This window comes from Crassostrea angulata, chromosome 9 (assembly GCF_025612915.1).
Source record: "Crassostrea angulata isolate pt1a10 chromosome 9, ASM2561291v2, whole genome shotgun sequence".
Classification (NCBI taxonomy): Eukaryota; Metazoa; Mollusca; class Bivalvia; order Ostreida; family Ostreidae; genus Magallana; species Magallana angulata.
In genome coordinates, this window is record NC_069119.1 from 18,168,110 (window position 1) to 18,192,726 (window position 24,617).

Genomic DNA, 24,617 nt, shown 5'->3' on the forward strand with positions numbered 1-24,617 from the left:
AAGTGCGTAATTTTTCAAAGTGCGTTGTAACAATGCTCAAAGAAAGGGGAATATGCACTGTCTTGACTTATTAAAAACATGGAAAACCATTTATAAATAAACCAAATGGATTCAATTATAATATATGATATAAGATATGAATGTTTATTTTAACATGATCAATTTGCTGGTTTTAAGTCAATGAGAGTAAACATTGTGTTTGAAGACGTACAGATACTCGACCTGCATTGTAATTGCAACATCGTGTACCAGCGTGAACCTAGCAATTTGGTATTTCCTCCATATAGCAATACGAAATATATCCAGAATTTCGTCATTTTTTGTTGAATTATACTTGGTTTGTGAAATGGGACGGTTTTTTCTTAGAATGTATAGTAGATTATTTTAAAAAAAATTTAAATTAACGAATTAGTATAGAGACTAATTAATGGTAAAATACTATATACAGGGTTATTTTCCACCCATGTAATTTTTACACTTGCAAGCTTTTTCGCCCCGTCTTGAGTTCGTCCAGATGCAGTTGTGTTAACAAAGATATTATTTGCAATGAGGGAGAAAGGGCGAAAATAAAACAAGGAAGAATATTTCCCTGTATACAGTATTTTACAAAATGTAATTTCATTTGTTTGCTTATTTTTAATTTCGAAGGGGCGCTTTTACAAAAGAGTGATTTTGTGGAGGTTGAAATTAAATGATATAAAACACATGTATTACAATGTATGGATAGTACATGTATATCATTGTTAAATATGAACACAATGTCAAAACAGGATTTAACAATAAAAGGAAAATCACAGATGTTTAGAAAAAAAATTCATGAAATTCTATCATGACCTTTTTAATAAAAAGAAAATTAATTTTTGTCAAAACTTCAATCTATTTTGAAACCTTACCTGCATGAACTGATGCTATATAATTGTTCTGTATAATCGCCGATCTAAGTCCAATCGTACAAAAAAGATATACTAGTATTTGAAATTATAACTTAATTAAGATATAAATAAATCTCATCTCATAACACGAATAATAATGTGTTTTATAAGAAAAAAGAAGTTGTTGATTACACTGTACAAGATAAAACACACAGAATGAAGTCAACTGATGTTACATAAAACTGAAAGATTTGACAAAATGACAGAAGTATGCAATTCAGTCACATTTCAGTTACACGTAGTTTTCAATTACCTGTCAGTCACCTGTCCGTCATCTGTCGGTTACATATCAGTAAACTTTCAGTAACCTTTAACATGTACCTGTCTCAGGAACATCATTAAGAAATCGTATACTTTTTCAGTTCATTTTATTGGTACGAAATCAATGAAATGTTTAAATCTTGCTTCATTATCAATAGTCTTGACAAAGAGAGAGTGCTTCTCTCTATATAAACTGTACTCCTCCGCGCGTTTTACCGCTATTTTCAGCCTGCACTATTTCGCGGATTTTCACCTGAGAGCTCTGACAGGAAGAAATAAGCCAGTATGTCGTCATCTCACCCTTTCCCTGTTGCAAGAAAAAACAATCTATTATATATTAAAAATGCCCCTAATACCTTCTGAGTGTAAAAAAAAAATTTTTTTTTCAGTGAATATCTAACATTTAAAATGTGTTTATAGACAAGGAAAAAATAATACTTTGTTGCAAGGTGCGTGAGAAAATTCTAGGTCGATTTTTTTTTTGCGGGGGGGGGGGGGCGTGGGGGTGGTGGTTATTGCAGCTTTGCATGTAGTTGGCTTACCTTAACCGTAACCATGCCTCTAAGTACTGTCGTAAATATCCCTGTCTGTTTGATAAGCTTGTAGGTGACTGAGCTCAAATGAATACGTCCGCCTGTGAAAAAAAGAAAGAAAGAGTTGATGAACCAAACTTCAGAGTATTGGTTCGATTACCGGTTAGGACATACTGTTACCCGATTCGCTCGCGAGAAATTTGCAAAGGTTCGCGAAAGCCTCGTTGCATGTCGCTAATGGTTTTCGCCGCGAGCCAGACATCAAATGTCTCTGGTATTTCTTTTCCAGACATTGTGGAATCATTAGACTTCTTGGTGGCTAAATTTTCGTGGCATTCATGGATAGCCCTCTTCCGCGAATTCAAATCCTCCACAAAAACATATTTGAAAGAAAAAGTTTTCCTACTTAAACTGAAACCCGGCGCATTCACAAAATTACATTCCCACGGTTATAAGCAAAAAACCCACAATCCACGAAAATTGGCTCCCACGAATTTAAATAATTCCATAGTAATCTACATTTTGGTCGCGAACCAATGTTGCCGCAAAAAAAAGTTAATTTACAAGACCTTGATCTAACTGGTGAAGATTCTTCTAATATGCTTGATTTACTGAGGGCATTCCTTGGAAATTGAGATTAAATTGAATACAGTAAACCACGGTTATAACGAAGTCCCAGGGATGGGCAATATTACTTCGTTATAAGCGTAATTTGTTATATCCGTAAACTTGTTATTAAGTCACGGGGAAATGAAATTCACTTCGGCGTAAGCGTCAATTCGTTATAAGCGTGTTCGCTATAACCGTGTTTTAATGTATATCCACAATCAGTGTATATTTTTCGTTTCGCCAATAAAGTACTCGTAGCAACCTGGAAATGTTATTACATAAAAAAACTTTTTTTGTCACACGACATGTCCGTCTTTACGATAAATTGTTTTCCGATAGGTTGTACTAAGATCCCTCTGTAATATGGTCACAGGTCCCGCATCGTGGGTTTCTAAACTTAGTAACCATGTGTTTGTTTTCAAAATTGAAGGTGCACAATATTCGTATAAATATTAGGCTGACGTCTGCTGTTAATGAGTTTCACATCTTTGTAAATTTTCTTTCGTGGATTGGCCGTTAATGAGGGTGTTATTTAGTTGATGAATTATTTGAGTTATGTTCTGATTCTTTGGATTATAGGTATGCATATATGGAATAATATCACTGGGTTTTTTCCCTGATGTTTACTGCCTAATAATTCCGTTCTATCATTTTTCTTGCCTTTACGAATTCCATCGTTGATGAGACCTTCGGGATAACATTGTTGTATATTCAATTTTATCTGAATTTTTTCTATGAATGCCATCCGTAAATCAAACAAAATGGAAGAATCGCCACTCATAATGTCGACGTCATGTATATTGACTTGCGACAACATTGATACGCGACTATTTTTCTCATAGCTTTATAATAACAGACCTTGTATACAATGGTGAAGGTGGAGAATATTTGGTTAATACGAACATGAGTGTAAATTTATAGAACTACACAGTGTATTGATAGGATCATTACCCACGGACTTAGGTATACGTGAACCTGTGATGTTTATCTAACCCATGAAAAATGAATGCCCACGAATATTGAAACAACCACCGTTAAACAGAAGATTAAAAATTATTCTCGACATCAAGTGATTAACTAGCGGTGAGATAAACTCACCCAATGACGTCGGCAGATGATAGGAAAATTAATTTGTTTTCGTAGGCATAATACTTTTTTTTATTAGTCTGTCCCTGGTGCTAATTATATTTCTTTGGACTTAAAATAGAGTAATTCATAACGTTAAACTAATAAATATGTTTCATGATCGAGTATCGTGATATGTTAATATGTTTTTATTACAATATATTTCGTAGAGACTTAATTCATTTTCTAAAGCAAAATCGGGTCCTAATGTACCATACCTATTCTGACCAAAGAAATAAATCCCGATTAGAAATTAATAAAACCTCATAAAAAGACAAAGAAATGAATTGGCTGAACCCTAAATGTGAATGGCATATATCGACCAGAAATTCAAACCATGAACCTTAACGCACTTTGATTTTAGGAGTTGTTTTCTTTATAGTATATGCATTAGAAGCGGGTTTAAAAAGTTCCTTTCGCCCTTCTACACTTGTGAAAAGTTTCATTCCGTCTTAAAGGGGCATGGTCACGATTTTGGTCAAATTTTGTTTGTCTGTTTTTATTATTTACAATGCTTTAGGAATGCATTTCTACTGATCAAATGACATTTGGGTGCCAGTCAATGAGTTTTAAGCAAGATACAGGGCTAACAATTCTTCGTATTGTAAACAAGGCTCGTGCCCAGTTTTTGTATACATAGGTTCAATACACCGATAACAAATCCTTTTCAAGCTGATTTGATTATCTTCTTAATTATTTTAAGCATAAATAAACAGTTCCTAACGATTAACACATTCATTTGAGGTCTTCAACTGGAATTTTCACTTCAACATTCAAATCATAAACAAAAGCTTTGTTTACATTGCGAAGAATTGTAAACTCTGTAACTCGCTTATAACTCAACAAATGACACCCAAATTTCGGTTCCCTATTAAAGATGCTTTACTACAGCATTGTAAACATTAAAATCGAAAAAATAATTTTCGACCAAAATCGTGACCATGCCCCTTTAAATTCGAACTGACACAGTTGTGTAAAAGAGAGAAAAAAATCTTTCATTTTACAGTTCACTCAGTCTTAAAACCACCCGCGGTCAACAAAGGCGAAAGGAGCGAAAGTAAAACAGTGGCAAATATTTCCCGTTGTTCGATTTGTGTGAATTTTTTTAACGAGGTTCACTTTGTCATCACAAATAGTTCTCGATGGCGACTAGTCCTTGTAGCATGGTTGTTATAACACAAGAGTCTGGATAAGACCAATATTAAATGTACATGCAAATTAAAATTTTGGAATTTCGGAATTTTCTTTTTCTTGCAAAAGAAAAGTACTGACCTTGACCTGTGGATTCCATTCTAGAGGCGGTGTTAACTGTGTCCCCAAAAAGACAATACCACGGCATCTTTCGGCCGACGATTCCCGCGACACAGGGACCTTGAAACAAAAAGGTCAATAACACAATGACAGGTAATTGTACAGCTGTGTGCTGTTGATCTTAAAAGAAATATGTGATGTTGGTTTCAATATCTTAATTAAATATCCTTTGAAGGAAAATATCATAGGAATCTGGCGACCGTTTCCCTAATTAAAGAAAAAAACCCTTTCTTTGTATTATTCACATAAGTTTAGTTCAGTTAAAATATTGTGATTAAACACACCATTTTTAAAAACTTTCTTCCATTTGTTTCAATTTAAGGTCAAGTATTCAAGTTACATCATTATGAAGTGGAGACATAATGTAAACCATATTACAATTGCGTACAAGAATTTTTTTTACGAGATTCACGACAACCTTTTCGTCGCGAATATTTTTCGCTTCGACATTGTCTTTGCTGTACGAGTGTTATATCAAAGCGGGTGTTATATCAAAGTCGCGAAAAATTGTCATCGCGAACAAGTTTATCTCCGGTAAATCGCAAAATATGGTTGCGTAAAATAGTTGGTTTACAGTATATCATTGAACTGTTCACCTGAATGAATGCCGATCCTTATCTTCACTTCTTCTTTTCTTTGGAATGACCCTGGTACACGATACTCCTTCATCAATTGTTAAAGGTCAAGGGCAAGATTGCAGATGTGGGATGCATGCGCATTTCCATTCAGAACCGGAACTCCACAGGCCACCATGTAAGCATCTCCAATGGTTTCCACTTTGTAGACGTCGTACTTTTCGATATGGCAATCGAACAGACTGCAACACAAACACATCAGTACCGATCAGAGCCAACCTAGCACCAGAGTAGACCCCAACTATACCCCGGGTTTACTTTTGGTATTTACTTGGGGTTTACTGAAAAAAAAAATCTTTTGAAAAGTTACCCTTCATGAAATGATTTTTGTATAATTGTTTTGTATAATCGTCGATGTATGTCAAATTGTACAGATATGACAATCGTGAAATTTTATTTGAAGATATAATTAATTTCATCTGTGAGCATAAATTATAATATAATTATTCTTTAAAAAGTTGTCAATTATACTGTTCAAGATAAAACACACAAAGTGAACTTCAGTTTCTTATCAGTTACTTTTAAGTTACTTAACAGTTACCACTGAGTCACCTGTCAGTTACCTTTCAGCCACCTTCTAGTTGACTAAATGGCAGAGCACTAACATGTGACATAACAGGGAAAATAAACGTCGTTCATCATTAAAGAAGGCTGGAAGAATGAATTAACCATCTGATCTTAATCAGAGTTTTAAATATGATTGGTTTAGCTGTAAACTACCATTATGTTAAACGAAAAAAAACCCCGCATATTTGAAATTTGAAAAAGTTGCTTTATCTATAAACAGAACTCTTCTTTTTATGAAGATTAATATAATCTAAAAGAAAAAGCCACAACTATCCATCCCTCTTAAGCAATTACTTTATTATTTGTAAGATATTTTATTTTTACTTAATGGAGAAGACCAGGTCCCAGTCCTACTGAAGCTGTCTTAGAACTTGTAAACTGCATCAAAGCTTCATTGTTTCTGAAAGTCATACAAAATCAAAAATACAACATTTGATCGGATCTGCTATAATGTTAATATTACTTATTAGGTTAGTTACTGACTCACTACGGATATATATTGGGTTGATCAATCTCAAAGATGTAGAACCGAGCTGTCTATGAGATTGATCAACCAAATATATGTCCGTACTGAGTCAGTAACTAACCTAATAAGTGTTTTTTTTTCCCGAGAACTATCAAGTGACATATTCATTCACAAATAGCGGTGATCTACGCAAAGCAATGTACAAGATGCCTTACATCTCGTCCAATTAAACTCATTTAAACTCTTCAAAATTATCAATACCACCTTTCAAATACACTTTAAAGATCTTCGCTTCACTCATATTACTTACATTGTACAATGTTTTGTTGCTATTCAATTTTAAACCTCTACATAGATTTGAGCAAATTTAGACGCTGTCATTTTGTTCTGCTCCAGACACAACAATGTGACGTCAAAATTCAAAGGGAAACTACTCTAATTTAAAAATAATTCCAAATGGGCACTACTATAAATATGTTAATGACTTACTGAACACGATTTCTGTGTTAAATATGAAATATCGAGATTAGTAGGTGAGGCAGCGGCCAATGGCGGTCATATTGCATAATATTAATCCTCAAAGAACCTACATAGAGATATATGAGGCAATCACGTGCCATGTTTAATCCAATGAAAATGTGACATTTCAGTCCAAGGGAAAACAATATCAATATATTTCCCTTATCAACCTATAATACATAACTGTTTGGTAAATAAAGATCTTTTATGATCTTTGGAATAAGAAAGTCGTTACCTGTCACGTTTATTCAATTTTAGTTTAAAAATTTTGTTATTATACGTTAAAAAATAATTGTGTTCAATTTGTAAACATACTGCAGTTTTTCCGCCGAAAATGTTTAGATTGCGCCATTTTACCGTTCATAACGCAACAAAATAAGACAGGTATAACTTTTCAACTTATATACTTATATAAACCGTTGCCACTCAGTGTTTCGCCAAAGAGAAAATAATACTTCATTGCAAGGTGCGTAAGAAAATTTCTAGGCCGAACTTTTGTTACACAGCTTTGCACGTAGTTTGCTGGATGGCATATTTTACCTAAATCGCAATCAAGCCTCTTAGTACTGACAGAATGAATCATCCATGTCTGTTTGATTTATTTTAAACGTGTCTGAACTCATATAGACTCGTTCGTCTGTAAAATAGAGACAACAAGTGTACAGTGGTCGATTTAAACAAATAACAAAGGCTTGGTTCGAATGTTGGTAAAAACATAAATTTGAACCTTAGTGGGGACTCTCAGTGCTTGATTTCCTGTACATACCTATTATGAATATGTTTGAGAATAAACTGAATGTAAAATGTCGAATATTGTAGCCAATGCAACATCCATAGTTACTACAAGGACTCTGTTGTGATAAATTTATGCTCCTTTTTAGTTTGTTGGGTTAAATTCAATATGCCAGTTGTCTACAGTGAACTATGGTTCCTAAACATAATTCAGATAGGCGCAGTTCAGTAGATGAATTGTATGTTCTTTTTTAATTGTTTATGCGTGTAACACAAAATTGCTAAAAACGGGGCGAATCTTTACCTTTTTCATTCGTAAAATTTAATTTTGGGGTTGAAAAAGTTTAAAAAGCAAACATTATCAAACACAATTTTTGACTTTTTTTGCCACTAGAAAGTAACCTAAACAAGACCAAAGGTAAATTTAAACTCAAATATGTTGACGTAGCATTTTAGTTTTATTGATATTCGTTCATTAGAAATTTTCATGGATTTTATTTTTGGGTTAATCCACAAATTAAATATTCACTGAAGTGTATATTCTTACAACAAAACCCGGCATGTTTAGAAATATCTTCATTTATTTTTACGGAGTTCTTAATATTTTCTATGCCACCATCGACTAAAAAGCCCGAATGCTGATCGTTCCATTCAGACTTTACATTCCTTCCTCAAACGAGACGATGACCGATATGTCGGTTCCGCAAGGGACATCGCCTGGGACATTCTGGGAATACGTCATCAGCTGTCAGGGAATCTAGGAGAGGCTCTAAGTGCCTATGAAGTGGGCGCCTGTAAAGTGCGAAACGAAATCGAAACGAATAGAAACAAAACCAATCGAAACGAAACCAATCGAAATGAAGCGAAATTAAACGAAACGAAACCAAAAATCGAAACGAAACGAAACGGAGTTAAACAAAACTAAAAACCAATTATAACAACATAAAGGTGAAAAAAAATTATTTGAAATAAAATGTTTAACCATAAATACATGTACAATGTATAACAACCTATATGTGTCAAATTTGTGGTTATAAAAATTCTTAAACCGATTACCCGGAATTTGTAAAAAAAAAAAAAAAAACAAAAAAAAAAACACATATTAAAGTAAAACTGATTTATACATTATAATATCCATATGTTTTGTACGCTCTCACGTTTGGAGAGAGAGAGATAGAGAGAGAGAGACAGACAGACAGACACAGAGAGAGAGAGAGACAGAGACAGAGAGAGACAGAGACAGAGAGAGACAGAGAGACGATGATTATACTGTAGACTGTCTTTAGTCTTTTGGCTTTGTGTTTTATTTTGCGTTTTTCTCGGAAAACGGTGTCCGCAAAATCAAGTACATTGGCAAATGTAAAATATATAAGTAGATAAAAAGGTAAATTCAGAAATGCACTAAATCACCTCCATGCTAATTTGTTGAAAAATTATATTCCGCCAAATATTGTTCACCCTAAATATAGTACGTTTAGAGTATTAACGGAGACATTCCAACCATACTATTTTTTATATTGATGAAATATTGTAAAATTAATTGTAAAACGAATTAAATACAATGTGCGTGTGTGTAAAAGGGAGAGAAAGAGGGGATTATGTTTGATTTAAGGTAATACACAGGTACAAAACCTCTTTATAATGCAAGTTAATTTTGTCAAATTTAGACGTCCAAATTCATGCTATACATATTAAAACAATTTTTATAATATGTTAGAAACTGCTCTAAATCACATTGAATTCGATCGTTTCATTTTTAAAATATTTCAAATCGATAGAAAGAAAATTGTTGTTAGAATGTCCCCTTCGGTATCATCATCATATCTCTCTCTCCCTCTCTCTCTCTCTTTCTTTCTCCCTCCCAAACTTGCGTATGTTCTTTGCTATGTGATGTCGCTGATAAGTTTTAAGGCATCTCTCTCTCTCTCTCTCTCTCTCTCTCTCTCTTCTCTCTCTCTTTCTCTCTCTCTCTCTCTCTCTCTCTCTCTCTCTCTCTATTTTTACTTTTATGAAGTCAAAATTGATATTAGTTTTGTTTATATTCCGTTTGGTTTCGTTTCGATATTTGGTTTCGTTTCGTTTGGTTTCGTTTTGTTTTGATTGGTTTCGTTTCGTTTCGATTGGTTTCGTTTCGATTACGTTTTGCACTTTTCAGGCGCCCCTATGAAGTGCCTATGAGGAGTCATTAAGAAAAACCAACATTAGCAATATAAATGAAGCTGTAGAGGAAAGTGATAGTCTTTTCATCTGTTAGCTCCTCTATATAGCTTTAAATTGTTAATAAACAAGGAGTGAACTGAACTGTTTAAAACAAAGTTGCATAAATGATTGTATATGTGTGTAGAAGCATGTTAATGGTAGATGATTTTATTAAAGTAGGTCTTATTGTCAAACAATTCCTTAAGACATCAAAATACATACACTGATGATACTAATACACGTTTTAGAACGTACGTTTTTCAAATAGTGTTGATTAATAATTATGTAATTAAAAGAATATATAATATATATATTACATGTATATTATATTAAATCATATTATATTATATACAATGTTTAGTATGCAAAGAATATGTTAGATAGTAAAACATAATAACTCCTAATAACAATTAAGTTCTATGAGGTGGTCCATGGAAAACTAAGGCATATTGAACTTTTTTTTATCTAAACTACCTTAAATGCGTCCTTTAAAATCATTTTGAGGCTAAATGAACCCTTTTATTAAATGATATTGATATGGGAAATTATTTTCTCAATATGCGTATGGTAAGTTACGATTTGTATATTTTCAAATTTGGGATTTGAGATTTGTAGTAAAATTATTTTATCTAAATATATATTTAGTGAATCTTAAACACATAATCTAGCCATTTCATATATTATATTAAAGAAGTAAAGGTGGTTAAAACAGTGGAATTGCAATTAAGATAACAGGACCTAGCACAGATGGTTGGTGGTTTTTTTTAGTAACTTATACAGTTAAACCAACAAAGATATATGTATTACTCGACTGTTATACTGTGAAAGCAGTGTAATGAATAGAAAACCCGTAAATTCTAACACTTTTGAAAGTAAAGATTCTCAGGTCATTCATTTCCTTTGAAAAAAGGGAGTAAAAATCTTCAATTTAAAAATCAATGGGGGGGGGGGGTTCGCTGATTAAGGCACCACAATAGATCCGCCACTGTCTTGTTAAAAAAATAAATAGTACATCTAACTCTTCCGTTTAGTTAAAGAGTGTAGTTGTTGCTAGCAACAAGAAAATATAACACAAAGATACATTGTAACTGGACTTTAAATATTCCATTTAAAAAAACTTATTTTTAGCTTCGTCTCCTTCCTTGTCCGCCTGGGATTCTAAACAGGTAAGACGTTTTGTTTGTTGAGTTTAATCATATTTATACATATAAATGCTTGTACAATTAATGTATTTACAATAATCGTCAGATATAACTATAGTTTAAGTTAATGTCAGATATGCGTTGGTTTTGTTTTGATAATGATCAATAAGTTTTACCTGTCAAGCCATTGTATTCTGATCTCTAACTCTTGGGCACGGCCATTTTAAAATTCAAAGAGAATATCTTTTTTGTGTTATCAGGCTTGCATTCCACACAAACTTCAAAAGATTCACAGAATATACTTTCAAAACTAGGGGACATAAGTGTTTTACAAACATTTCTTGTTATTATTGCTCTTTGTGTCATTGCACATCAAACATTATTGGGAGTTGATTTTAATCAACTCTCCTATGCAGTTACTCTGGCAAACCGAATGTGAAACAGTGTTTGGACCTAAGCACAAATCATCACCGCTGACAAGATTTAGTTCTTGAAAATGATCGATAAATTCGATGTAATGTATCTTCAAGAATTGGTTTTTAAGAAACTTATTTATGAATACCTTGAAAATAGTCAGATGTTAAATAGTACGAACAATTTAGATATTTTTTTCAGTCGTATGTATTCATACGCCAGAGTTCAATAAAGTCTCGTTCAACCATTGGCTGTCTCCGTAATTCTCCGACAAGCAGAGTCATTCTATATTTAGATGTCGCGTCATCAAGCTATCACGTGACCTGGTGTACACATTCTCTTGTTGGAGATGAACGGAGACAGCCGAGCATCTGGTTGAACGAGACTAGAGTTCATTATTGCTTGGATCTATACAATTTTTTGAATATATCGATTACTTATACATGTACGAGGGTCAATCAAAAAATACGAAGACAGTGTGGCTGTCTATCATATATTTTTCATGATAGCCAAACTTAACAGATTAATCTGTGCACCAACACTTATGTTATTGATATGCGAAGTTTTAGTCCATTTGATGAAACGGTATTTTTGTTACCCCTTTTTAAAAACAACATGTTTTGTCGCCACGGCGCATGGTAACGTTCAAAACATGACGTCAAGATTAAAGACGCACAGTTTATAGATTAACCCCATCTTTATATTACGCTTAGTCTCTTGTACCTTTCTCCTTACAATTTAAAATTACACTGAACCACTTAACATCTTATTTGCACACATTTGTTCGAGAATCATAAGTTAGTTCTTCATAGTTTTCAATTTCTAACCCTGTATCTCTTAGTTTACAGTAAGGATAACAATTAACGGCGGTTGACGTTACTTATTTTTTGACTAAATATTTACAGATATTCTACTCTCTTTCGGACTGTTTTATATTCAAAATACAATAACCACCACCCCCACAAAATTTATTACAGTTAAACACAAACTTGCAAATATTTGTTGACTTATTTTTTGCACCACTGTGCATTTTTACAGCTCGTGTCGGCTTTTTCCTGGGTTAAATCCATTTTGTTTGTATCTCGCGTTGCGCCGTGACTTCGGCGACGTCGATGTTTTTAGTCAATTCTAAAGAGGACTATCTGTCTTTAGTAACTAATATCTGTTCGACAAAACAAAATATCCCGTCATTATTTGGGACATAGAATACCAAGACAAAACTTAATTTAAGGTTTCAATATTATTTGATTTTAAGCCGAATTTTTAGAGATATTACTTTCGACATTATATGGTTTATTGTTGACATAACACACATTTTGACCGTGCGCCGTGACCTCATTTTTGCAGGATTAGATTCTAAATAACTCTAAGAAATAAAGGAATTTATTAACTTTTTTTCTTGCAAATTGTTTGAAACTATTGCTTGATTATGTCTACCAAATTAAGTAATGATATGACGTTAAGTAACATAGCTATGACAAAAGTCTTCGTATTTTTTGATTGACCCTCGTACATAGTTTGATGGAATCAATTCTATCTTTAATCATAACACAACATGATTCATACGGGGTTTTTTCCTCAAAATTCTTGTCGGAAAAGTCCAAGAACTCATATTATAAAAATGTGCATACTTCAAAGATAGATTATAAACTACTTGCCAAGCAAAGTAACATGTCGTTGATTTTAAATTGAATAATAATCGATAAAATCAACTCCCTTCAGTACTTCAGTACTTTGATATATTTTATAACCCCTTGGATACACCCTGACTTTCTAGAACTGGACATAATAATGTATTTTATGTTATTCATATGTAGTGTTTGACTCATGTGGGTAATTCGATCCTAGCCTAATGATGAACCTGCTTTGTTAAGGAGACTTAAAACTGTCGCGAATACATATAACTTTTTTGTTTATCTTTAAAAAACTAACAAGCAGTTTCCAAAATCTTAATGTGCATCTAGAGAAAAAATCAATCAAGAAATCATTAATAGTTTTCAACTGTACACATGTAAGAATAAAAGGAGAATCTTTAGCACCAGGTTTGATTTGGGGAGGGGGGGTTGAGTTGGATGTGGAGGATTAACACTTAATTTTAATCATTTATAGTTATCATTTTAACTTGAATATTAGTTATAGATCCCCAGGTAGAAAATAGGACTTCTGATCATATCTCAGTAGATAATTTGTCAATTATGAAAGGCGTTATGTGATTTTTTGAACCACTTTTTACATGCTTATGAAACATTTTTGACCCCAAATAATATTTATGTATTTCTTTAGAAAGTACGGGTATAACAAAGTAAAAAAAGCCAGTAAAATGATAATTTCTTCCACGGGACTAATACCGTTTGTTTTTACAGTAATTTCAATTTAACCATAACCAATTATAAAACATCAACCTCTGCGTAATCAAGTAAGTTGTATTTATTAATTATTATGGAAATATAAATTCATTTGCGTTATGATATTTCCATATTAATAATTTACCTGACTTGTTTGTTGAAAGATTGATATTTTAGAAATGAGTTTATTTTTATTGTTAAATTTAAATTATTGTTAAAACGGGCTTGGCAACATGATATGGGTAAAGAATTTGAGTTAGTGAAGCTAATTTTTTTCCAGTTCCAGTATGGAAGCTACATATCTCAATTGTTCAACTGATTTGTGTAATGCCTTTATGATGGAATTGATGGGAAAAGAAAAACATATTTTGAAGGCTACACGTGGACATATACCTATTTCTCTGTACAATGCCATTATGCTATTGATGGAAAATGAAAAACAGATGAATTTGGAAACCTTATGTAACAGTTTACCATTTTTCATGTACAACGCCAGCATGCTATTGAAGGGGAATGAAGAACATTTTAATATGGAAACTACGTGTAACAATTATTCAATTTCTCTGTACAATGCCATGATGCTATTGCTGGGAAAAGAAAAGCACATTAAAATGAGACGAACTGAAATCGACATCTATGACCAACTTTACAATGAGGCATGCGGGGGACATAAATGCCGTATAAATACCGGAAGCAGAAAGGAAGGTTTTAGGAGATACTTTTCAGATTTAGACTGTTTCGGCTACTTGACAAGGCATCGTGTTGTGAGGAGTTTAACAGATTTGCATAGTTATGATCCAGTTACAGATTCCGTCATTCTTGTGGAACACCACCCAACCATTCCAGGTACGGTTTATCTATGTTTGAAAGAATCATTCTCGAAAAATGGTGTCAAAATCAACAGAATTAAATTGGTTGACAATTTTATTCAAAGGAACATGTATATTCGGCACAATGGAATTTTTCATGTAAAATCATTGCGTATTAAACGTGATTTGGCAGTTGGATTTGCATGTGGGCAGTGGCCTTTGCAAACAGATGATTTTGTGGCGAGATGTAAGAAATTTGGATGGCCTACGAAGAATACTCTTGAAAACATGATGTCGTCTGAATGCTTCTTTGCACCGATTGGCAGCAGACAGTCACGCCATGACAATGACCCAAACAGTGATATAGAATGGCGTTTGTCGTTTGTTAAAGCGGAACAGATATTAGTACGTGCAATGAACCACTGTCAATTCCTATGTTACGCATTATTAAAATCGTTCATTAAGAAAGTTGTAAACAAAAATGCAAAGGAAGAAGAGGAGAAACTTCTTTGTTCTTATTACATAAAAACGGCAATGTTTTGGTGCATTCAAACAGATCCTGGGTATAAATGGTCAAAAGAAAACTTCTTTGAATGTTTCTGGAAATGTTACAAGTTGCTGCTGTCTTGGGTGTACGCAGGATACTGTCCGAACTTTTTTATTCCACAAAACAATCTGTTTGTGTGCAAGATTGTAGGAGCTGATCAAGAGAGACTTTTCACAGAAATGTACAAGCTGTATTGTTCCGGAAAACAGTGCTTCTCTACTATCACACGTTTACAGACGGCATTGAAATATGGTGCTAGGCCCAAACTGACTGAATTAATTTTCAATCAAGTACACTTCACGGATCGACTCATTGCAGAGGCAATTGATGATATTAACATTCTCCAGTGCCAAGACATCACATATGCGTTGAAAGCATTACCCTTGTACAAAGTTTTGCCCATAGATACCTCCAATTTTGAACAAATTTTGATTACAATGCATGTCTTTAATATTTTTCATGACATAGCTTTGTCCAAGCAAAGCTGGTGTCACTGCAAAACAAAATGCAAAAATAACAGACAGATTTATAAAAAACATAAAAAAGTAGGAATTAGACTGCTAAGGCTGACATCAAAGTATGGTCCTGCAACGTACCCTTTATATTTAGCACTATTTTGGTACATTGATGGAAATTATTCGCATTCACTTGATATTTTGAAAAAAATTAGTCGTAGACTTTATCAAGATCATGTCTTCTTCTGGGATAATGATTATGTCGAGCAATCTTACACAAGAAAAATGCAAGGCAAACCTATGTCTGTAAGAATAAAACAATGTATGGCTTTCTGGGTCTATATTTATTCAAATTCATCATTTTCTGAATTGGATATTGAAATTGGTTTGCTTAGGAAACAGGGGGTTCCGGCATGTTTAGTCATATCTCCGTTTGTTTTTACGGAGTTCTTAACATTTTTGTGTCACTACAAACTAGAAAGCCCTAATGCTTATCGTTCCATTCAGACGTTACATTCCTTCCTAAATACAGACATTGACCGATATGTCGGACACGCCAGAGACATCGCTTGGGACATTCTGGGAATATGTCATCAGCTGTCAGGGAATCTAGGACAGGCTTTAAGCGCCTATGAGGAGTCACTAAAGCACAGCAACGATGACAATTTAGCTAAAGCTGTAAAGGAAAGAATTAAACACTGTAGATGATATGCTTCTTATGCATGCGCTGATCTGGAGTTCGGGGTCCCGTTCTTCCCTATTAATGTTAAATATATAACTTTCAGATTAGCTTTACCTTTTAAAAAAAGGGCCTTGGATCCTCCTGCTTAAACCAGAATCTGTCAGTCCTCCTCTAGAAAAAAAAATTCTAGATCCACGCATATTGTTATAAATTAAAATGAGGGCTCAGAGTTTGGAGTTAGTTTGGAGTTAGTTGAGGAACAACGCGGCTATGTTAAGGCTGTCCGAAGCTAAATATATATCGAAAAATGATACTATTTTAATTATCGAAAAATACTTTAACCGAGCAAGTTTCTTTAAACTTTTATTACATAAATTAACAGTGACATCTAACACTATAGTTGATGTATTTTTGTGACGTCATATATTTTTCTTAAGCACGTGACGGGTGTATTCTAACACGGTTTTTATATGCATATAATTTAATTCTGGTTGTAACGCGGCATTTGATTGGATAGAAAAATTTAGTTAAATTTGTATAACCTGGTTTGCACGTCACAAGACACGTACTAATTCACTTGACGTTACGTTTGAATTTTGAACAGATTTATATCATTTTTAAAAGTAAAACGGACTCAATTTGTACAGCAAATTCCAGAAAATTAAATTATAAGGAATGAACTCAATATCTACCCAAGTTATACTCGTATAACCTGGGTTGGAGCAATTTACGCTTTTTTATAATCCGCTTCGCGGATTATAAAGCGTAAATTGCCCCAACCCAGGTTATACGAGTATAACTTGGGTAGACATTGAGTTCATTTCTTAAATACATATCACCATTCATTAGATTACACGTAGCAGGGGGAGTCTCAAAACCATTAGTTTATGAATAGTTATTTACCTATTACGAAGCTTTAAAACTGTTGATTTTTTTAATACTCCATATCGGTGATATTGAATTTAGTATCACTAGTATTTATAACAGTGTCTATGTAAAGGAACGAAGCGGTTTTATATTATGCACTATGAATATCACTTATTATGTTACGATACATTCCCTAAGAACGATCGAAAGGAATACAGATCGTGACGTCAAAGTTAACTATGACGTCATATCTTATGAAGTACAGACAAGTGACGTTCTACATATCGCTGTGAAATTAATCGGGCAGCCTTAACATATCCGCGAATTAAATCTGAAAACATGTTGCAAATGTGAAGCTTTTTACTACTGTAAATTCCTATTATATTCCTATGGTAATAAACGAATATTTAGCACTTTAATTCGTATGATATACAGAATGGTTCCAGATCTTATAGATATAAAAGTTACCTTCCGTCGGGTATTTAATTTTAATATAAAGGCTCATTGTTATTGTTTTATTGTTTTGATTTTTCCGTTAAATTTCTGCAATACTCCTTTTATTGTAATTTTCCAAATAAAGTGGACCATGCACAGTCTTTACTTATAAAAAAACCACATTGAAAACCATTTATACATAAACCAAAGTTGATTCAGTTAATTAAAAAGATATGAATGTTGATGTTCATAGGATGCGCACCATGACTATATTGCTGGTTCCAGTCAATGCCAGTAAATATTGCAAGATATACAGCTTCTCGACATGCGTTGGATTACATTATCGTAAACCCAATTTACCATTTCTTCCATTTTGCAATATAAAATACATCCGGAACCTCGTCATGTTTTGTGGATTTATACTTTGCTTAAAGATTTACCAATACAACCATAATTTGTGAAATAAGAAGTTTTTTATAGATGTATAGTAGATATTTTTTGTAAAACTTTATGGAAGAGCATAGAGACAAATACAAAATAAAAATTTGGCAAAATGTATTTTAATTGTTTGTTCTTAATTCGAAAGGCGGTTTTACCGAAGAATAATTTTGTGATTGTTAAAAAAAATGATGTGAAATACACGTCGTATTATGTAAAGTACATGTATATCACTGTTAAATATGAGCACAATGCCAAAATCGGATAATGAATAAAAAATTACACAATTCTAGTAGAGATTCCATGAAATTCTAAAATGATCACTTTGGAAATGAAAGGAAGCCTCAGGTAATTATTTTTTGTAAAAATTTCAATCTCGTTTCAAAACGTTACCTGCATGAACTGATTTTATATAACTGTTCTTTATAATCGCCAATCTACATATTGCATGTCAAATTTTACAAAATAGAAAATGAAATTACAAGGTCAAAACAGACAGAATGAACAACTGCCATTTAGTCAACTAAATGTTACGTGAAACTGGAAGATTTGACAAAATGACAGAGGTATGCCACTCAGTCAAAATTACCTGTTAGTTACCTTTCAACTTTCAGTTACCAATCAATGATCTTTCAGTCACATGTCTGGTATCTGTCAATCACCTGTCAGTTACCTTTCAAACACCTTTCCGTCACATGCCAGTTACCTTTTAGTAACCTGTCAGTTACCTTTCAAACACCTTTCAGTCACATGTCAGTTACCTTTTAGTAACCTGTCTGTTACCTATAAGTAACCTTTCAGTCACATGTCAGATACGTATCAGAAACCTTTCAGTCGTCTTTCGATCGGTACCTGTCAGTTACCTTTAAGTCACCTGTTTCAGTAACATCTTAAAAAATTCTTATTCCTTTTTTCAATTCATTTTATTGGTACAATATCATTAAAATGTGTAAACCTTGCTCCATTATCAATTTCCTTAACAAAGAGGCAGTGTGTCTGTCTATATAAACTGTACTCCTCCACGCGTTTTACTGCTATTTTCAGCCTGCACTATTTCGCGGATTTTCACCTGAGAGCTCTGACAGGAAAAAATAAGCCAGTATGTCGTCATCTCACCCTTTCCCTGTTTCAAGAAAAAAAATCCATTATATATTAAAGGGACCTAAACACGATTGCATATGAAAATTTTATTTTTGATTTTTATGTATATAATAGGTTTTTTTTTTGTATTTTGAATGATTCACCAAATTTTGAATGCTAGAAGTCTTGTTACAAGCGAGAACCAGAGGAAAGAAGTTGTTGGTGTGTAAACAAAGCTCGAGTCTTATATTTGTTTACAAATTATGCTAAGTACAGAAATTACAATTTTTTTGACAAAATAATTTGCGAAATTAAGATAAACCAAATCAATATGTTCATTAATAATGTTATCAACAAAAAAAGCAACATTAAATTTAATTTTATACCAATACAACACATATGTAAACAATAAAAGAACTCGAGCTTTGTTTACAAAACATAGAATTTGATTCTCTGTAGCTTGCTTGTAACTCGATATTTGACTTTCAAATTTTGTCAAAGCATTAAAACATCTATATTGAAAATTCTAGACATAAAATTGAAAAAATAAAGTTTGAAAAATTTGAGCTCAAATCGTTTCCAAGTCCCTTTAAAAATACCCCTCATACTTTCTGAGTTTAAAAAAATTGGGGGGTTTTTTCGCGAACATCTAACATTTAAAATGTGTGGGCTTATTGTATCGACAAGGAGAAAATAATACTTTGTTGAAAGCGGCGTGGAAAATTCTAGGTCGTATTTTTGGGGATAATTGCAGCTTTGCATGTAATTGGCTGAAAGACATAGATTACCTTGACCGTAACAACACCTCTAAGCACTGTCGTAAATATCCCTGTCTGTTTGATAAGCTTGTACGTGTCTGAGCTCAAATGAATACGTCCGCCTGTGAAAAGAGATCAAAGAAAGAGTTGATGAACCAAACTTCAGAGTATTGGTTCGATTGCCAGTTAGGACTTACGTTTACCCAACTTTGGATCGCTCGCGAGAATTTTGAAAAGGATCACGATAGCCTCGTTATCGCTAATGTTTTTCGCCGCGAGCCAGACATCAAAAGTCTCTGGTATTTCTATTCCAGACATTGTGGAATCATTAGAATTCTTAATGGCTAAATTTTCGTGGCATTCATGGATAGCCCTCTTCCGCGAATTCAAATCCTCCACAAAAGATTTTTGAAAGAAAACGTTTTCTTACTAAAACTGAAACCCGACGCATCCACAAAATTACATTCCCACAATTAAGCAAAAAACCCACAATCCACGAAAAGTGACTCCCATGAATTTAAATAATTCCATAGTAATCTACATTTTTGTCGCGAATCAATGTCGCCGCAAAATAAAGTTAATTTACAGGACCTTGATCTAACTGGTGAAGATTCTTCCAATATCCTTGATTTACTGAGGACATTCCTAAGAAATTGAGATTAATTAATTAATATTGAATACAATAAACCACGGTTATATCGAAATCCCTGGGATGGGCAATATTACTTCGTTATAAGCGTAATTTGTTATATCCGTCAAGTTTACAACTTGTTATTAAGTCACGCGGAAATGAAATTCACTTCGCTGTAAGCGTCAATTCATTATAAGCGTATTCGCTATAACCTTGTTTTACTGTATATCCACATTCAGTGTATATTTTTCGTTTCGCCAATAAAGTACTCGTAGCAACCTGGAAATGTTATTACATATAACACTTTTTTGGTCACACGACATGTCCGTCTTTATGATAAATTGTTTTCCGATAGGTTGTACTAAGATTCCTTTGAATATGGTCACAGGTCCCGCACCGTGGGTTTCTAAACTTAGTAACCATGTGTTTGTTTTCAAAATGGGAGGTGCACAATATTCGTATAAATATTAGGCTGACGTCTGCTGTTAATGAGTTTCACATCTTTGTAAATTTTCTTTCGTGGATTGGCCGTTAATGAGGGTGTTATTTAGTTGATGAATTATTGTAGTTATGTTCTGATTTTTTGGATTAAAGGTATGCTTATATGGAATAATATCACTGGTTTTTTTCCCGATGTTTACTGCCTAATAATTCCGATCTATCGTATTTCTTGGCTTTACGAATTCAATCGCTGATGAGACATTCGGGATAACATTGTTGTATATTCAATTTTATCTCAATTTTTTTTTTTTTATGAATGACTTCCGTAAATCAAACATAATGAAAGAATCGCCACTAATAATGTCGACGTCCTATAAATAATCTTGTTTTGCGACAACATTGATACGCGACCAAAGTGTAAATTTATAAATTACACATTGTCTTGATGGGATCATTATCCACGGACTTAGGAATACGTGAACCTGTGATGTTTATTTAACCCACGAAAAATGAATGCCCACGAATACTGAAACAACCGCAGTTAAGATTAACAATTATTCTCGCTTTCAAGTGATTAACTACATGTAGCGGTGAGATAAACTCACGCAATGACGTCGGCAGATAATAGAAAAATTAATTTGTTTTCGTAGGCATAATACTTTTTTGTTTAGTCTGTCCCTGGTGCTAATTATATTTCTTTGGACTTAAAATAGAATAATACATAGCGTTAAACTAATAAATATGATTTTTAGTATCGTGATATGTTAATATGTTTTTATTACAATATATCACCGAGAACTTAATTTGTTTTCTAAAGCAAAATCGGGTCCTAATGTACCATACCTATTCTGACCAAAGAAATAAATCCCGGTTAGAAATTAATAAAACCTCATAAAAAGACAAAGAAATGAATTGGCTGAACCCTAAATGTGAATGGCATATATCGACCAGCTATCAAACCATGGACATTAACGCACTTTGATTTAAGGAGTTGTTTTCTTTAGGGTATATGCATTAGAAGTGGGTTTAAAAAGTAGCACGGGGCGAGAAAAAGAACTGTTTCCAGCGTTATTTTCGCTGAGTGTTCTTTTCGCCCTTCTACACTTGTGAAAAGTTTCATTCCGTCTTAAATTCGAACTGACAAAGGTGTGTAAAAGAGAGAAAAAAACTCTGCCACTTTACAGTTCACTCAGTCTTAAAACCACCCGCGGTCAACAAAGGCGAAAGGAGCGAAAGTAAAACAGTGGCAAATATTTCCCTGCATACAGTATTTATTAACGCAACAGTTGTTCGATTTCTGTAGTATTAACTTGTATATATACTGTACATAAACTTTTATTCGCTTGTAGGAATTTTTTAACGAGGTTCACTTTGTCATCACAAATAGTTCTCGATGGTGACTAGTCCTTGTATCATGGTTGTTATAACACAAGAGTCTGGATAAGACCAATATTAAATATACATGCAATTTAAAATTTTGAAATTTCGAAATTTTCTTTTTCTTGCAAAAGAAAAGTACTGACCTTGACCTGTGGATTCCATTCTAGAGGCGGTGTTAACGGTGTCTCCATAAAGAAAATACCATGGCATCTTTCAGCCGACGATTCCTGCGACACAGGGACCTTGAAACAAAAAGGTCAATAACACAGGTTATTGTACAGCTGTGTGCTGTTGATCTTAAAAAGTAATACGTGATGTGGGTTTCAGTATCTTAATTAAATATCCACTGAAGGAAAATATCATAGGAATCTGGCGACCGTTTCCCTAATTAAAAGAAAAAAGCCCTTTCTTTGTATTATTCACATAAGTTTAGTTCAGTTAAAATATTGTGATTAAACACACCATTTCTAAAAACAAAATTTCTTCATTTGTTTCAATTTTAGGTCAAGTATTCAAGTTACATCATTATGAAGTGGAGACATAATGAAAACCATATCATAATTGCGTGCAAGAATTTTTTTTACGAGATTCACGACAACCTTTTCGTCGCGAATATTTTTCGCCGCGACCTTGTCTTTGCTGTACGAGTGTTATATCAAAGCGGGTGTTATATCAAAGTCGCGAAAAATTGTCATCGCGAACAAGTTTATCTCCGGTAAATGGCAAGATAAAATGGTTGCGAAAAATAGATGGTTTACAGTATATCATTGAACTGTTCACCTGAATGAATGCCGATCCTTATCTTCACTTGTTCTTTTCTTTGGAATGACCCTGGAACACGATACTCCTTCATCAATTGTTGAAGGTCAAGGGCAAAATTGCAGATGTGGGATGCATGCGCATTTCCATTCAGAACCGGAACTCCACTGGCCACCATGTAAGCATCTCCAATGGTTTCCACTTTGTAGACGTCGTACTTTTCGATATGGTCATCGATCAGACTGCACTACAACCACATCAGTACCGATCAGAGCCAACCAAGCACCAGAGTAGACTCCAACTATACCCCAGGTTTAGTTTTGGTGTTTAGTTGGGGTTTACTGGAAAACATTCTTTTGAAAAGTTACCCTACATGTAATGATTTTTGTATAATTGTTTTGTATAATCGTCGATGTATGTCAAATTGTACAGATATGACAATCGTGAAATTTTATTTGAAGATATAATTAATTTCATCTGTGAGCATAAATTATAATATAATTATTCTTTAAAAAGTTGACAATTATACTGTTCAAGATAAAACACACAAAGTGAACTTCAGTTTCTTATCAGTTACTTTTAAGTTACTTATCAGTTACCACTGAGTCACCTGTCAGTTACCTTTCAGCCACCTTCTAGTTGACTAAATGGCAGAGCATTAACATGTGACATAACAGGGAAAATAAACGTCGTACATCATTAAAGAAGGCTGGAAGAATGAAGTAACCATCTGATCTTAATCAGAGTTTTAAATATGATTGGTTTAGCTGTAAACTACCATTATGTTAAACGAAAAAAAGCCCCGCATATTTGAAATTTGAAAAAGTTGCTTTATCTATAAACAGAACTCTTCTTTTTATGAAGATTAATATAATCTAAAAGAAAAAGCCACAACTATCCATCCCTCTTAAGCAATTACTTTATTATTTGTAAGATATTTTATTTTTACTTAATGGAGAAGACCAGGTCCCAGTCCTACTGAAGCTGTCTTAGAACTTGTAAACTGCATTAAAGCTTCATTGTTTCTAAAAGTCATACAAAATCAAAAATACAACATTTGATCGGATCTGCTATAATGTTAATATTACTTATTAGGTTAGTTACTGACTCACTACGGATATATATTGGGTTGATCAATCTCAAAGATGGCGAGGCGAAGCCGAGCCGTCTATGAGATTGATCAACCAAATATATGTCCGTACTGAGTCAGTACCTAACCTAATAAGTGTTTTGTTTTCCCGAGAACTATCAAGTGACATATTCATTCACAAATAGCGGTGATCTACGCAAAGCAATGTACAAGATGCCTTACATCTCGTCCAATTAAACTCATTTAAACTCTTCAAAATTATCAATACCACCTTTCAAATACACTTTAAAGATCTTCGCTTCACTCATATTACTTACATTGTACAATGTTTTGTTGCTATTCAATTTTAAACCTCTACATAGATTTGAGCAAATTTAGACGCTGTCATTTTGTTCTGCTCCAGACACAACAATGTGACGTCAAAATTCAAAGGGAAACTACTCTAATTTAAAAAT

The 24,617-nt window shown here is 33.5% G+C and overlaps 1 protein-coding gene and 1 pseudogene across 1 annotated transcript; both read right to left on the reverse strand.

Moving 5' to 3' along the window:
- Positions 1 to 1,227: 1,227 nt before the first annotated feature.
- Positions 1,228 to 5,787, reverse strand: LOC128164088 (guanylate cyclase soluble subunit beta-2-like). The gene is made up of 4 exons (XM_052827818.1): positions 5,368 to 5,787; positions 4,733 to 4,831; positions 1,736 to 1,827; positions 1,228 to 1,500 (listed from the first exon to the last, which is right to left on the reverse strand). The coding sequence occupies exons 1-4, from the start codon at positions 5,438 to 5,440 to the stop codon at positions 1,378 to 1,380; spliced, it is 387 nt and encodes a 128-aa protein (XP_052683778.1). The 5' UTR covers positions 5,441 to 5,787; the 3' UTR covers positions 1,228 to 1,377.
- A 13,146-nt stretch (positions 5,788 to 18,933) lies between these two features.
- Positions 18,934 to 23,331, reverse strand: LOC128163628 (guanylate cyclase 32E-like; annotated as a pseudogene).
- Between the last annotated feature and the right edge of the window lie 1,286 nt (positions 23,332 to 24,617).

Excerpts from the sequence above, each read along its gene's own strand:
- LOC128164088 (XM_052827818.1), bottom strand. The coding sequence starts at position 5,440 with ATGAAGGAGTATCGTGTACCAGGGTCATTCCAAAGAAAAGAAGAAGTG. Across the intron at positions 4,832-5,367 it reads AAGGATCGGCATTCATTCAG|GTCCCTGTGTCGCGGGAATC; the intron begins GTGAACAGTTCA and ends TTTTGTTTCAAG. Across the intron at positions 1,828-4,732 it reads AATGGAATCCACAGGTCAAG|GCGGACGTATTCATTTGAGC; the intron begins GTCAGTACTTTT and ends TTTTTTTCACAG.